This window comes from Zonotrichia albicollis, chromosome 2 (assembly GCF_047830755.1).
Source record: "Zonotrichia albicollis isolate bZonAlb1 chromosome 2, bZonAlb1.hap1, whole genome shotgun sequence".
In the NCBI taxonomy this organism is placed as follows: domain Eukaryota; kingdom Metazoa; phylum Chordata; class Aves; order Passeriformes; family Passerellidae; genus Zonotrichia; species Zonotrichia albicollis.
In genome coordinates this window covers 70,472,995-70,489,958 of record NC_133820.1, presented here as the reverse complement: position 1 = coordinate 70,489,958, position 16,964 = coordinate 70,472,995, and the positions used below count along the sequence as shown (strand labels likewise).

At 42.0% G+C, this 16,964-nt stretch overlaps 1 protein-coding gene across 4 annotated transcripts in view; it reads right to left on the bottom strand.

Moving 5' to 3' along the window:
- Positions 1-16,964, bottom strand: part of OLFM4 (olfactomedin 4) — a 109,277-nt gene that overhangs the window by 59,306 nt on the left and 33,007 nt on the right. The window contains exon 1 of one of the 4 annotated variants that reach the window (XM_026793643.2): positions 5,351-5,480. The exons of the other annotated variants lie outside the window; for them this stretch is intronic. Within the exon in view, the coding sequence (XP_026649444.2) occupies positions 5,351-5,380 (30 nt within the window). The 5' untranslated portion in view covers positions 5,381-5,480. Of the gene's footprint in view, positions 1-5,350; positions 5,481-16,964 lie in introns of those variants that run through there. 4 annotated transcript variants of the gene reach the window in all.

The window sequence follows — 16,964 nt, the reverse complement described above, 5'->3', positions numbered from 1 at the left end:
ACGCTAGGAGTGAGCATTGCAAAGTAGCAGCACTGAATGATGTTACAGCTGTCTGGTACCACACAGAACAGCAGTATTACCTTAATACCTGCAGGCCAGCCCTGGTAAGATGAGACCTGCTAATACAAGAACAATCAGTGGTTATACCTGGCAGCACAGATGAAGTGCACTGTCAGCAAGTTTCAAGGTTTCAAGTGCAGGTTAGCTCAAGATTTACGGCACTTCTAGCTTTCAGATGGCATGGGAGTACCTTGAGAACAGCTTTTTCTGCTGTATTCAGCAATCTGTTTCCATTCTGGCCACAGTCCAGAAATGCACAAGAAAAAAATGTGAAAAATAAGGATAGGCAGTAACTAAATATTTCAGAACCATCACAAAGAATCAATTTGAGCAAGGCTTTAGAAAAGGGCAAAAGGCCAGTGGAGAAGTGGGGTGGGTTTTTTCTTCCAAAAACAATCTGCCCTTTCCCTATCATTTCAGTTAACCAAATTAAACAAGTACCTTCTCGTGCAAGGGTGCTTACAGTTTGAGTGACTTCTTTGTTTTGTAAACTGTGATCCTTGTCCACAGCTTTTCCAGTGGCCATGCTCTCTTTTCTAAGGGGATTCTCTAGCGCCTGCTGCTTGGCTCTGCTCTCACTGCAGATTTTCCTTTGGTGGCAGCACTAATCTGCTTGTCTTTCCTCTACTTACCTGCCTGTTTTCACAGAGGTTGCAGGACCACAATGTCCTTGAGCCTTTACTGCTGCGTTGAATTTGCTTAAAATGAGAATTTCAGTTCTTTGTTGAAGAGAATACAGCAGTAAAGGTAAAGATCCCAAAGATGTGGGATCATGGGAAGTCTAACTAAGAATAACCACTAGCATTTCTTTGGAGCATGAACTCTTCCTGGTGCTGTATGAGTATCATTTATTGAGTCCACAGAGCAATTCATTTGGATAGTTTATCTACACATAATCTTCACTCTGCAAAGGTGAATGAAGAAGCTAAGGGAATTAACCACCCAAGAATGCAATGCATCTGTGGCAGACAAGCCCAGAGATTTCCCAGACAGCTTTGGGGATGAAACCCCAGCCTCACTGACACTAGGCAGGTCAGCACTCAGAAGGGTTTGCTGCACAGCCTCATATGCATCCTCCACAGACACAGCCACCCTAGCCCGCTGCACAAAACCATTGTCCGTACAAGAATCACATCAGACTCAAAATGTACACAAAGCCCTGCAGCTCTGTGAGGCGCAGTGATCCAGGAACACAAAGAAATGCAACTGAGCAGTGTCTGGATGGGGAGTCTGATGTGCTTGCCATGAGCGTACCAGTGGTCAAATTACAGAAAGGAAATCTTTGTAAGCTGACATCCAGGATTTATTTATTAATATAGTCTAAATGACTAATTTATGGCCACATATTTTTAGCCTTTAACAGAGCATCTATTTCATTATTTAAGGTGTTTAATTATGCACCTGTGTAATTAGTATCTGAAGAAAATAGGTTTCTTTATTATCCTATATCTTTAGTGAAGAGCAATAAATGCTCATATTAAACAAAATCTCTTCTAATACTGACAGTCTTTAAGTTGAAAATATTTAACACCCTTCATGCCATGTCAAATAAGGGAGGCCTGATAGAAGAGTGATAGTTGCAAAAAACAAAGTAACTAAGCTGACCAGCAAAACCATCAAAATTAATGGAAGTCATTTAGTTTCATATTTTGTAATTGTTCAGTTCAGTCCAGAAGACTGATTTCAATAGGAATTACATTTATACAAGTGGAACAATTTTGTTCGCTCACTGCAGGTGTGTCAGGTAAAAATCAATATTTTCACACAAAGAATCTACTCTCAAGGTCTGCAGTTCTCTCTTTGGTGTGTCTTCTCAAATAGTTTTAGTGTAATACTGAGCTTTAAAGAAGAACAAAATGCTCCTGAACTGGAAAAATTCAGTTTCATCTTTAAAATGACAGATCAAATAGAATGAAATATTTTTTTAAAATACAACATTTTGTCATATCTAAAAAATAAGGGTTTGTGCTTTGTCTTAAATAAATGAGGCAAGCAATATGGGGCAGGATAGGGCTGTAAGCCACATCTGTGGCTTTTTGAAGCTCTTCATTGGAGAGAGCCACAGCACAATGCAGAGAGCCCTACCTTGGTCACAGCAGCCTCCTCAGGCTATTCTGTAAGGAACCACCTGCTTGAGCCCTCCAGGAACAACAAGGTACAGTCCCATCCCAGACACATGTGCCTGCTTATGGCTGCACCGACTTTGTCTTCCTTTGAACTAGAAGTGCACATGAAGGAATTCACGGGCACCAAACTGCCCAAAAGGAGAGAAGATAGGTTGTAATTTAGGTGGGGAAAAACAAGTACAAAACAAGCAGTCATTTTCTGCTATTTTCATGTTCATACTACAGAAAGAGAACCACTGTATTTGCCCGTATACATTCACATGGTAGAGATAAATCCTGTCCTGAAAAGTTAAACCAGATTTTTTCAACTGGCTAGATGTCAAGCTTTTCATCACAATTTTTTTTCACTCTGCCCAGATGTAGCTCTTGGTCCTTTTGTGGATGAAAACAAATGATGAACTCACAGCCACCTCTACTGCACATGATTTGAGGGCTACTGTTCATTTCCCACATCACACACATTATTTTTGCCAGGTGCCTGAGCTGAAAACACTCATCTCCATTTTATTTCAGAGCACCTGTTATGAGCCATTCACCAAGTCATTGTGTATCCAGGTGTGTGTATGCCTCTATAAAGGAAAAGTCAGGTCTGGTGATGCTTTTCATTTTGTGATTCTCTGTAAATGGTGTGCATGCAACTGCCTGCCCTCAGTGCCAAGGTCTGGAAACTCACTGCATGAAGCGTCTCCCACAGAACCAGCACCAGAACAAAGTGGCTTCAGCAAAGAATGACAATTGCTCAGCATCTGACAAGTCAGTTTTTTACATTCATTTTGTTTCAAAATAAGTTTTTAGAAGGCTTGAAAGTCAATATGACTGTTCAACCCTGTACAAAAAGTCCCTTCTTACTCATCCAGTTTGTTACTGAAAGGGTCCCTGTGGAAGCTGAACTAGCCTATGAAAATGGCAGAAAAGAAATTCAAATGAATATTGGTTTTGATAATTTTTGATAATAAGAGGTTTTGATAATTTCAGCGATGTAGACTGGCTATGGGAAGGGTCTGGCAAACAGGAGTAGACACGAGAAAACCAGGCATGAGAGCAGAGGAGCTACAGAAACCTCACCATTTGGCAACAGCAAGTTGCTGCATGAGAATATTGTATGTTACATGATACCACAGCCTCAGTTTCTTTGTACACATCCTGGAAATATCTCATCACATGGACAGGATATTCTGGGGCAAGTGTGTCACTAAAAGGGAAGGGGGTGCAGCAGGTGAGGAGAAGAACAGAGTCATCTGCACTGGTAAGGAAAAGGCAGTGGAGGGAAGGACATAAATTTTTTGTTAATATGATGGCTGTAATCCCAAACCTGTCTTCCCTTAGGCATGCCACTGGAAATATTGTGCTTTCACTCCTGCCTCAGAGGGCAGATTCTGCTGATGCAGACTGCTTGAAATTGCTGTTTCACTAGAAAAGGCACATGTGCTCCTTATCAGAGCTTGTGGTCTCAGTTTGAGTTCTTACAGAAAGAGATTCATTGATCTCTGCCAAGTCACTCCCTGGCATGTCTGTTGCTTAGTGGGACAGTAATGTCTGCTTTGTGGGAGATCAGCCTTGTTCTCTGGGAACTGTGAGACCACTGAGACAACTTTCCACAGTCACATCCCTCAATCACTATGCTTCCACCAAGGCACATCCCGCAATCTGCTTGTCCAGCTGCCAAGATTCAGTGCCTCTGCCAGCTCTCTCTTAGCAGAGACTTAGATGCCATATGTGATAGTGCACTGTCCCTGGCGACGTTTCTCCTGCCTTTGAGGAGCTTCAGCATCTGCTGCTGAAGTTATCTGCCAGTTATGATGCAGTGAAAAACAGACCCTTCAGTGCAGGGGTGCCTGAGAGTCCCAGTGCTGTGTGTGCATTCCCTGAGCTGCAGCACAGGTTGGGTGGAGGAACCTGTGTGCTCAAACACTGGAACAGGGTTCACTTTGTGATAAGTACCAACTTCAAACTTTCCAATGTGCAAATAATCTATTTTGGCCTTGGACAAGTAAAAACAAAGTATCTGGAATTTACCTGATTTTTATTTGGGTTGTTCTGCAACTCATAGAATACTAATGACCAGTTACTGGGTTGCTGACCAAGATTACTTTAAATATTTCATAGGCTATGGATGAATTCTGAAACAACAGTATTTATGCAAAGCACTATGTTATACATGGAGATTTGCAACTAGAATGAATGTTATACAAGGAGATTTGCAACTAGAAATTAATTTTTTTTACTTGCCTTATTTGAAAACCTGTTCTTAATGGAAATTTAGGGTTGCTCATTCAAGCCTTTTTTGTTTTAAATAATGATAAAAGGTACATTATTTCATCATAAACCAGGTACCTTTTATCTTCTTTACTGCATCATTACACATGCAGTCGCTCCCTTAAGAAAGGCCAGAGGGAGAAGGGCTCTGAGAGAACAAACAGGAGTTTATTTTTTATTATTTTTCTGCTGAAGCACTTGCACAGGTTACCTAGAGAAGCTGTTGCTGCCCCATGCCTGGAAATGTTCAAAGCCAGGTCTAACAGCCAGCAACCTGGTTTAGTGGAAGGTGTCCCTGTCCATGACAGAGGTTTGGAAACTAGATTATCTTTAAGGTCACTTCCAATCCAAACCATCCTGTGATTCTACAATTCTATAATATTTTTTTATGCCAGTTGAACTGCAAAGAGATTACAGGCCTCAATTTCATTTTTGTTCCCTCTTACTCTCTGGCTTCAGCAAGTTTTTTGTTGGTTTGTGCTTTGAGAAGTCCTTCTACCATTTTCCAGGACAACGGTGAAGTCCCTGCCCCTGACTAATCCCATTCCACCCTTTGCCCCAGTTTTGAACCAAGGTTTTTCAGCAGTATGAGAGACCCAGGAGAATATAAACCTTCAGAAAATAAGGATTAATGTCTCTTTCATTGTGTCAAACAGCATGCAGACAACATTAAACTCTCAGTTTGTCTTCTCTATGCTCAGGGCTGCCGCATCTCCTTCCTCCAGCCTGGCCCTTCTTGGCTTCTCCCCAGAGGCAACTTTAGTCTCTTGGTGACTTAAAGTTTTCATGGTCCCATTCCTCCTGTTCTCCTTCTCACCCTCCCATGCAAACACACCCCAGTCTCCTGTGCCTGCACAAGGACACCAGTGTCAGAGTAGATATCTGGGGAGGCATGCACATGTGCTTACCAATATAATGGAAGCCGAGAGAAGAGGCATCTCCAAAACAGCCCTGTGGAGTCTGAAAGTAGGTCAGGCAGCGTCTGGGCACTGCGGTGACTGGGCAGCAGAGTTCAGGTCTGTGCCCCGAGCTGTCACAGCCAGCAAGCAGTGGGAGGCTGCTGCTGGAAGTGTGTTTGGACCAGCAGAGGAAATGCAGCATCCATGTGGGCACTGGGCCATCTGACCAGCTAGTTCAAATTGGCTGAGCTCAACTCCGGGTTATAGCTGGGCACATGTCAGCAACCCTGCAGACCACAAAGCAGTGCTAGGTGTGCTTGCCAAAGGGCATGATCCTGGCCCTGTGGAAATCAGATGGAGGTTTGTCATCAACTCCAGCTGCAGCAGAGCTGTACCCTACATTGTCACTACAATTATTTCAGGTCTACTTCATATGGATTTTAGCAAAAAAATCCCCTCAGGAATGCTCCTTGTTTACAAAATCGCCTCCTGCTCTGACTGAAACATTTATATCTCAGTTGTTAGCCACAATAATGAGTTGACAATTTCCTCCAATTGGCACATTTCATTCAAGACACATTATTGTAACCACAGCTGCCTAACATATACAAAGCCAGGTTCACCAAAAGTGCTGTTTACTGACACATGAACAGAAAAGCCTCCAAGTCCATTGCTGTCTTCTTGCCTTTTGACTAGGAATGATGTTTCCTAGACAGGTGGGGAAAAAAATCTTTAAATATACAGGAGGATGCAATGTTATGGGGTCTCTGGTGTGTGTGTTTCCAGCCCAGCTTCAGAAGCAGTTTCAGCAGTTGGCACAAACTAGGGTGAGATGCCTCACAACCCTTACAGAGCATTCCTAGCTCAGAGGAAGGCTGGATCCCCAACAGAACAGGATCACTGTGAAAGAATAGAAAGAAAATCACTGGACTCCATTTTCCCAAAGGGTCAGGAAGGTGAAAGGGGAGGGGTGAAGAACTCCAACTGCAGAGGCTTAAATCTATTTTAATAATGTCTCTGCCTTGCGGTATACATGAAAGACAATGGGCGTGTACAATTAATAATGATTAGTTTGCCATTACAGTGATAAATAACTTTAAGTAGCTCTTTAGAGCAATGTTTAGGGCCTTCTTTTCCCTCTTTTTTCTCTTTTTATTTTTTTTTTTGGTGGCAGATGGTGTAAAATCCCTGGGCCCTTTGGACCTTGACCTCCTGCAGATGTTGGGATGGGACAAAATGGTCCTCAGGATGGTAGAAAGGGAAAGAAAATGAAAACCCTTCTAATGTACCGTATCAGGGCTATCAGTGGGGTGGACCACTAACTGCTTTTTTATTACTGTCACTTACCAGTCCCAATTCTTCTGTACTTAAAGAATTATGTCAGCAATTGTGAGGTAGCTGAAAAGGAGAGTGGATGCATGTGGTGGTGAAGTATTATTGGAAATCAGACCAATAGAGGATGAATGAAAGATTATGAGAGGGGCAAACTACCATAGTTAGCAATGCTGCAACAAACTAGACATTGATATATTGTCCTCTTGGAGATATTCTGACAGCCTATTATATTCCCTTAATGAGGTTGTCATGCGTTTCTCTTTTTGTAGCTATTAAAATCTTGTCTACATCTGCTGAGGTTTGCTTCAGAGAGGTGGAGGAGGGGACCCTTGATATTTTGCAGTCTGCCCTTGTTTAGCCAGGGTCATACCTGATGTAGCAGCAGAGAGATTTTTAAGTTGTCCAAGATGCAAAAGTTCAGTGGATTTTCAAAGGAAGAATGTGAAAGAAACATTTTCATGGTTGTATCCTCACAGTGAGCTGAAAGAATGATGGATGTTAATATGACTAATGGGAACTTTCTACAGTTCCCAGATCCACGCAGATGGTGAGATAATATGGTATGTGAGTCTCATTAAGTATAAAAATCCTGCACATCACCTCTGAATTACAATGTTAGCAAACTGCACTGCTATGTGTACTAGCAAGGGTAATCTGACTCTCTGCAAAATAAGGAATGAAAATACTCCCTTAATGGTTTTCTTCAAAATAATCAATGATTCCCATTTGTAATATGCATGAAGATAAGTAAGTAGCTGGATAAGTAGGTAGGTGAGTAGACATGGCAGATGTGTGAGTATCATGTGGGTCGTAGGAAGCAAAACTTCCACTCTTGAACAGCTTTCTTTCACAAGGAAGACAGATAGAATTTGAAACATGAACTTTTTCCCTCTAAGGCACTGACTGTTTTGCCTTTGGGTCTAACTTCGGATCTATCTTCTGGCTGTCTCAGGAGAGTGTGATGTACATGAGGGGCCTCCAAGCAGAGTTTTAACTCAGATCCTTGCATATGTTTTGTTAATTCAGTTCTCTGATACAAGGTCAGTCTCTAGGAGTGAATAGGGGAAGGGTATCTATGGCTGATATATGCAATTGGGGAATCTCCAAGGGCTCGGAAAGTTGCCTACGTCTGAATAGAGCTCGTTCAGGGCCACCAGCTTCGAGGTGCAGGGCCTAAAGCAGCCATTCCTTCTTGCATGCCCTGAACCTTGATATTAACATTTAAGGACTTTCAGATTCATTTTGAATGAAAACTCTTTGTCCCATAAACATTTTCTACTAAAACATGATACACTAGAAAATTTAATACATCAAATCAGATGCAGCAAGTTAATTTCCTGCAATTAGAAATGATACAGTTGGGTAATTGCTCCACAGGGCCAAATGATTTATTCTAAAGCCTCTTGGAAAATGTTCTAATACATCCAGTTTGTACATCTTTATTGTCGTTTAATAAATAGAAAGCGCACAATATGTGCTGTAATGGCAAATCAGACAGCCAGTATATAAAATCATTTGGGATTTGATGTCTAAGTCATCATTAAACTAGGATTTGCAATGAATATGTCAGATGTCTTCACACTGCTCCACAAGCGATATAGAAAACAAGCTCCCCCTGCTCTAATGAGGCAGAGCGAAATGGGTGAATACATTTTGATACACAATGCATCAGTGTCTGGTTTGTTTTAGTGAAACAGTAACCTCTCTCCCTTTTTCTGGGTAAATGCAGTACAATAGACTAACGCCACATGAATCTATTATGTCTTACAGGGCTTTTAGCGGGAGTATGACTGTTTAACCAGGCAGTGACACGAGAAGAATTACTATCCGACACTCCAGCTGAAAGTAGAGATTTTATTGATTCACTGCACTGGCCTGCCATTTTAGCTTTGATTGAGAGTCTTTCATTAATCCAAAAAGGTAACACTCCTTCATTGAAAACAGCAGCAGGCAGTCCAGCCCGGACTCAAACCATCTGCCAGCTTAAAAGAAAGATGAAGGTGTTTCCCAAAGCATCTACTAGCCCAGATCTATCCAGTAGATCTATCACTCCAACTAGCACATATCCAGGCTGACATACAAGAAATGCTTGTGAAGTCTTTGACTGGAGGTTTCATGTAGATCTAATTATCAAAAGTGATATAATCTGGAAACTAATTACACCCAGCAGCACAGCAGCTACAACTTCCCTCATTCAATCTCACACGTCTGAAATCTTCACATCCCAGAAATTAAAGGATATCCTTTTCTTTCCCTTTTTTTTTCCAAAACCACTTTTGAAAAATTTTGTCTTTCTTTGTTGTAGATCAGCTGTTTCAATTAAATATTTTCCTGAAAGCAGGATGTTCTTTTTTAGACAAAAGAGATTTGCATTCCCAAGCAAGTCTGAGTCCAGAGTGTCATGTGAACAATCTGCTCATTTACACTTCAGTAGATATTCATGTAATCCTGGTTCCATGTGCTGCCATTCCAGGCAAACCCAAACTCACAGTATAGACACCATTTGATACCTGTATCATACCCGTTTCAGACCTTACCCTTCCTTAGCTTTTTAAGATCACAACCAAAACCACTGTCATACAATGTAAAAGTCCCCAAACAAATAAAAAAAGAAAACCTAGAAAATTAAATGTAAAGTCAGTGCAAAGAAATCTAAAGCCAAATGCAGTGACCGACAGGATTTTGGACTCCCATTGTCACCTGACATAAGCCTAAAGTACATTCCATATAAAAGTTACCAAAAATAAGTGTGTTCAGCAGCACTTACTCTGAAACTTTTCTTTTAAATGAAACAGTTATTTTCAAATCAGGATCAAGACACTGAGGAATTTCAAATCCTGAACATGAACAATTTGGCTACTTGATACATATTATCAGACAAAAAATTCTTTCTCTATTTTCAGAAAAATGGGAATTTAAAATATCAAAAGCCATGGAGGAAGTTTGGAAAATATACGTGCTGGGGAAGAAAGCATGGAGAAACCCTGTGTGATTCCCTGGGAAAACCAGGACCTGGCACAGACCCAGAGCCTCATTGTTCCTGGAGTATCTCCCTACACCCTTCCCCAAGATGCAGAATTTCTGTACAATTTGTTAACTTGGATAAGTGTCACTGTCCCAGCAAGCTGGCACACTGGGTGACACGGGATGTATTTTCTTGGTACTTTGACCCCAGGTATCAGATGTTATTAGCACTGAGTTACTCATGGACAAAATGAAGTTTTGGTAACACCTTTGCCCAGCCCTTAGCCAAAAGGAATAAACCCTGGAACTGTGCAGAGTTTATGCAGTCAAAGCAGCACTCTAGCATGGTCACAGGGCTTGCTTTCAGCTCTGAGTGCGGGCAGAATGACACCGAGCCCACTCAAAATGCAGGCAGAGCAAGCTCACCTCATTGCAAAGCACTGCCAAGTGTGAGCTCACACCTGCAGAGTACAAGCAAATCTGGAGCCTTTCAGGAGCCACCGTGGTTCCAGCAGACTGTACGGGAAAATAAACCAGGGCCAGGGTGAGGGCTTGTGCCCTGCTCCACAGTTATCTATTCAAGGTAATTCTTAGCACATTCCCTGGTAATGTTTTGCCCCATAACAATTTATTGTCTCCCACACAATGCCTAGGCACCTTCAAGAGACTAGCACAGACCTTGGATTTTCCTAAATATACAGCTTGCACTAGGCTGCTTTGTTTTGGTGAGAAGAGGTCCGTGGACACAAGCCACATTGTGTCACTTCTCCTCGGAGCCTGTCCTTGGGTTCTGTCTCATTTAATAGCAGAGCTGGGATGACCATTTCGTGTGGGGCTTAGCTCCATGCAGAGCCACACACAGGCTCCCACCATTCCCAGGGCATGGGCACACAGTTCCCACAGGCCTGGACTGCCTGCAGTGCAAAAAAGTGACTAAAATGCTTCCCCACCCCTGCTGGGCAAGGAAAGGGTATAGCCTTGCTCTGCCACTGCTGTGTCTGAAAGAATAAACCAACGAGCCAAACTAGTTATGCTCAGGGTCAGCCATGGTGGATCTGCACCCACACACGAGCAGTCCTCAGGCTGCAGATGTGAAGCACTGAGGGATAAGTGTACAGCTCTGCAGCAATTAGCCTCAAGGGCTTACAACAAATGCAAGACAATTTAGAATTACAGAAAAATATTCCGAGAGACACGATAGCTGCACAAAATTTGAAGGTTCCAAAAAGATCTCAGGAATCAGAAATAGCAGGAAATTACTCAATGCATTTGCCCTTTTTTCTTCTCATCCAAGTTTCAGACCAGGTTAGTTACAGCAGGCTTATTTCTTGGGCACAAGAAAAAAGAAAATCCAGGTTTGAAATAAGAACAACTCTTTTGGTTCAGTCCTGCAAATCTGCACTCGGACAAAAATCTAGTAATACTTTGGAAGTTGGATAACAAAAATGGGGACAACTGGGCCTGGCTGGAGGCACCAGTGGATCCCGCCTCTCCAGGCCCTTTGTTCACACAGGCTCACTGTTTCAGCGTTCTGAGAATAGCCCACTGTGGATGTGTTACCAGACTTCCAGGGATGCATGTCATTCCACTTGCTGAAAATCACAAGCTACTGTCAGATACACAGAGTATGTAATCTGAGAAAATGCCACAAATAGCAAATTGTCAGCTCAGGAAAGATTAAGCCAAATGCTCTTCTGTGCCTTGCTGCAGAAATGGAAGCAGTGACATGACTGGGGATCTCAGCATCACAGACAGGACAGAGAAGGCTCCCCAGTGTATGTTCATAAGTGATTGGGCTCCTCAGAGGGTGTCAGTGCTGGTAAGTGGAAAGCAGTAACTTTATATCCATGGGAGTGGCATGCTGTGTTGTATTTCAGTTGTGGTGTGTTATGGAGTGGAAACGTCTTTGAGAGAGAAGTCTCTTGTCCCTTTTCTGTTTCCTCAGCTTCTTATGGAGATGCAGTCCCTCTGTTTGTTAGTTCCATATGGCCTGTCTTCAAGCTGTTTCAAACATCACAGAGGTACAGCCGACTCGAAGTTCCTGTAAATTTCCTGAAAATAGAGGCTCTAGTAGAGACATTAATGGTACCACATATGAAACTCTTATTAGACTCTAGATATGTGGGACATGTGTGTTTATGAATGTCTTAATCACAAAGTCACAATAAGGTTTGCACTACAACAGAAAAAAACCCTTGGGGTTTTCAAGGGAATCCTTGAGAAATCCTGTCACAGTCAAGGCAGGTGGGTCCTCTGGTGCCACACCACAGTTCCCTTTAAAAAGTCACCCAACCACAAAGCAGTACAGAACAAATCACAAACTGGGGCTGTGCTGCATCCTGGGCTCACTCATCTCTTGTTTCTTTTGTAATGAAGGTAAGCAGACAGGGAAATAGACTGGAGCAGTTTTCTGCAGCATGACAGATATTGCAGGTGACATTCCCTACTGAAGGCTGGCAGGCAGAGTGTGGCACACATTTCAGTCTTGGGCAGTTGTCCTCTGTCCATGCAAATACACCGTCAGCCTTGCCCAGGTGCTGTATGGGGGCACAAGCAGGCCCCCACAGGCTCAGCCCCCAGAGCCCAGAGAAGTGCCCAGGTCTGAGCTTCTCCCATTATCTGCTAAGGAGAGCTTAATGGAACACAACAATGAAAAGAAATACAACATTTGTTGCTATTAAGGACAAGAGATACCTTCGTGTTTGTCATTGCAATCAAGCTAATGAAGCTCTAAAGAAACCACACATGTGACCCAGTATCACAGGCTGTACAAAAGAAATGCAATTTATCAGGCTCCATTGTGGTGGATTTGGCTGCTCTGTCATCTGAGTTCAACTTTCAGTCATTCTGCAACAGTAAGTGCTCACAATGCCACAACTCAGCCACGGACTTAGGGGGAGGCTGCTATCGCCAGCTGGATGAGAGATTCACAGCTATCCAGACTATGCTAAAACATGCTGAGAGCAGCTCAACACCAGCCACTCTTCCTGTCATCCCTTCACCTCCTTGTTTGTTTCTTTTTCTTATGCTTTATATGTCAGACCATGCCCTTCAGGGACAAGCGCTTCAATTTCCTCTGCATTTCTCCTGTGTCTGTGGTAATGCAGGTCCCACCCCAGCGGAGCATCTATGCACTGCCACAATGTAAGTGTTGGTGTGAGACAACAAAACTGTCTTGTTATTTCACTGTTTTCAAACATCCAGCTCATAAGTATTCCAGTTTCGCAGCAATACCTAAAAGGGATCCTGTTACTGCAGTTAAATTTGTTGAAATTCATTTCACTTAAAAAAGGTACTAAGACTGTCTTCATTCAGCCATAGCCTCACTTTCATTAATCACCGTCTCGTTCAGGCTGTGTTTTATACACTCAATTATTCAGCTTTGCCCTGATAATAAGTAATGCACCATTGTAGGAGAGAAGTAAAATGATTCTGCACAATCCCTCCATTCCTAATGGATTCTCTGTTTGTTTACATTATACTGTAATAGCTATTGATCTTCACACGATTATGGAATCCAGACAGCATTAGAAAATTCATTAATGATGACTATAGAAGCTTTAACCCTGTTTAAAATGTTCTTCACTTTCAGGCTATTCTGCATGAATGACAACATCTATTATGGACAAAGGCACTGTAACCACCCCTAATTTGCAAAGCATATTATCTGTGATCAATACTGAATGATAAAGCACAGCTGACTGAAAAGGCCAATTTTGGAATTCAAGCGACATATGGTTTAAATCCCACAGTAACCACCCCACACTAACTAAACAATGGGGACACACAATATCCAGGATTTCTAACGCAGTGCTCCACAGTTAACAGAGCTCTTCCCTTGGGACTAATGCCACTATTTACATTTTTAGTTTTCAAGGGCAGAGAAAGGGTTTGCTGTTTCCTTCATCACATGTGACAAGGTGTAATGCATCATGAACAAAATGCCATAATTGCTTACTAAAGGAACTTTATTAAGCATGCAGAGTAACTTTATTTAAAAAAAAAAAAGGAAAAACACTTCAACTAACATTTTGTTCTAACAAGATACTGTTTTCAGGTTTTCTTCTGAAGAAATAAACATTATCAACAAAATTACCCTATATACAATTGTTTCACAGGGCTCCTTCCTATAGCACTGGTCTTGTATGTCTTAATAATACCTTCCAGGAAGTCTGTTTGTTTTAGGACTAGCCTACTTTCAAAGATAGATAATGAGGAAGACTAAAAAGTGACAAGCTTACTGCTTCATTTAGATTCCACGACTGTTGTCCCAGCTCTTTCAAGTTATGTATTAATGACAAAGGGTTATGAAAGGATTTTATTAAACATTAAGTACCTTGCAATGTAACTAAAGGCATAAACTACCACAACCTACATGACAATTACATATTGCAGCTCTAAAAAAAGGAAGCATTTAATAATTTTGGCTTTCTATAATTCTGATACCCATAAAAATTCTGGATGAAACTCACCCCAAGTCGCTGGGCATATAACAAGGATGAATTTAGTGTTGTGCATTCATGGGAATAGCTTTGCCTGTAAGAAACCAATACATTTTTCAGCAAGCCACATAATAGGGACTGACCTGAGCCAAATAATTCACATTTTCATTCCCATGCAAACTTCCACTAGAAGGAACTAGATGCATAGCTCTGCTTTGAAGAGTACACAGTGCAGCCCCACATCTCCCAGTAAAACTTCTCCATACAGAGTTCCTGAGTTTATACAACTTGCCTCCCAAACTGTAAGAAAGGTCATTCAATATGTGTGCACAGCAATGAGCCAGACAGGTGTCCAGGGGCGTTTAGTTTTTCTCCACCATGAGGTATTGATGACACAGGTATGAACTAATTCCATGTGCTATGATTATGTGTTGGAGTTTTGCCTTGTGATCTGGTATTGTCCCCTGTCGTGCCCTGGTCAGTGGAGTCTGGACAGCTGTTGTGCCTACATCTGGAATAACAGCTCAAACCTGCTGTGATACTGAAGCTGGGCCAGCTGAACCCCACCCAGCTGAGAATGTAGGTATTAAATACATTATATGTACCATGGTAGCTCTTTCTATATCAAGATCCATTCAATAAGATGGCGGTCAGTGAAGAGGCAGGTGTAGGAGGAAGGGGCAGGCTGCCACTATACAGAAATTGGGACACAGAAGGGGCTGCTCAACATCAAGTGTTCATCCCACCACCTCAACAGGCAGAACACAGCCATGCTCTGTAACCAGAACCAGCAGCCAGGGGGAATTAGGTGCCACCAGTGCTTGGATATAAGCACTGTACACCAAGAGAGGAGTCTTTACACCCTCACCTGCTGAGTTACACGATGTATGCAAAAAGTGTCACTCACTCCATCTGGCGGCCTGGGCCTCAGTTTGCCCACATGAGAAGCACTGGGAGTTTTGGAAGGTGAAGCTGAAGGTGCTGAGACAGCAGTGGTGAGAGCTGCTCTGACAGATATCCATGTGTTTCTACAGCTATAGTTCTGTGTATCAATTGCAATTTACATTTACATTTATAGTTCTGTGTATCAATTGCAATTTACAATTTCTGAATTAAGAACAAATTCCCACATTATCCACAAACACATGCATGTGAACTAGGGGCACTCTCCCACATCACTGTCTTTAGCAAAGACAGTGATTTGCTACCCCTTAAATACAGATATTTTACCCCTTATATACAACCACAGCAGCACAAATTCAAAATTATGAACCTAAAGTAAAATTTGTTGGAAAACAGCCACTGAGCAATCCAAGAGCTGACATATATTAGCTTATATATAAGCTTTTAGTTCACAGAAATTTGTATAAAGTCTCCAGTCTGCTTAAAGATCACAGATTTACAGAAGAAAGCACAAATTCTACTCAATCAAAAGGAGAGCAAAGAAAAACCTAAGGGAAGAAGAAAATACCATAAAAAGAGCGGTCAAAAGTGATCAAAGCTGAACTGATCTGAACTGAAAAAATCTTGCCAAAAACCTCAGCTCCAAACAAGACATGTCTAGAAGCTCTAGGAATAGGAAACTGTTTCCTAGACAAATTTTAGTCCAATCTAAGTGACATTGCTGTGTAAAGCAATCTAAGCAACTTCATGAGTCCAGGAGGATAGCAGAAAAAAAGATAAGTACTTAGCAATTTCAGCCTTAATGTAGCATCAACCACATCAGCAATCATAGCCTTCAACTACCTTGATATGCAAGGTAAGCCACTAAGAAGAGAAACTCATACATGGTGCAGATAATGAGGTTAATTTTTCTGTGAGTTATCATGGACATTATTATAGTAGCTATCTGTACTTTGCTAAAATTTTTCTCAGTATGGAAATCAATCTTCCCTTCTTGGCTAGAGCATAAAGGCTGAGATTTATAAAGCCTTTTAAGGTGCCTCTAAAATTAATGGGAATTGGATGTCCTCATTACCTACATGCTTTGAAAAACTCAGCCAAAATGCATAAAATGCATAGACAGTGGCTATCATTAAAACCTCTCCAATTCTGCCTTTGAAAGTGGATAAGGATATCATCATGTTCGAATGATTCCCTGTAAAGGATTTAGCACCGGGAATATTTAGCAAACTCTACAGTGCTCACTGTAAATTACTTTCAAAGGCATGTGCAAAGACTTTATTGGTGCCTGCACAAACAACTGCATGAAGTAATTCAGTGGAGTGAATCTCTGGGGATGAGCTGCCAGAACTGCAGTCCTGAAGGAGTGGAATTTACTGCATGTCCTAAGTAGCCACAGTGTTGCGCATTGTTGGGAAAGGTCTGCTGACATGAGGCTGTATATCCTCAGACCTAATTGTGTGCTGGTGTGCAGAGTGCAGCCCAAAGGCACCAGTGCCATGGAGCTGTCCCCACCGGTTCTGTTGAGCATGTTGTCAAAATCATGCCTAGCTCCCCTCCACCGGAAAACCTCAGTGAGCTATCTCCATTTCAGGATCGCCGCCCTTGTAAGCAAAAGCCATGTTGTTCTAGATAAGCGCTCCTTCTTAGTCCTTTTTCCCCATATTCTGAGTAAAAGGAGCATCCTTGTCAACTGCCTTCTTCCCTGGTCATGACCATGCCTCCTTTCTCACCCCAGCTGGCTGGTAATTAAAAGTGGAACTAAATCCTCTCTCTGAAGTGTTACAGTGAGGGTCATGCAAGCTCTGGGTGAAGTTTTTGCTGCTGTTGCTACCTCTCTAGCAGAACCCAGATGGACTGGTTTATATCTATCTCTGGCACTGATATCATAAACATAAGCAGTGCAATCACATTCCACAGTGGAGTGCAGATGAGAAAAACCAAAGGAGAAAAGCTTCAGCCTTGTGTAATTTCCATGA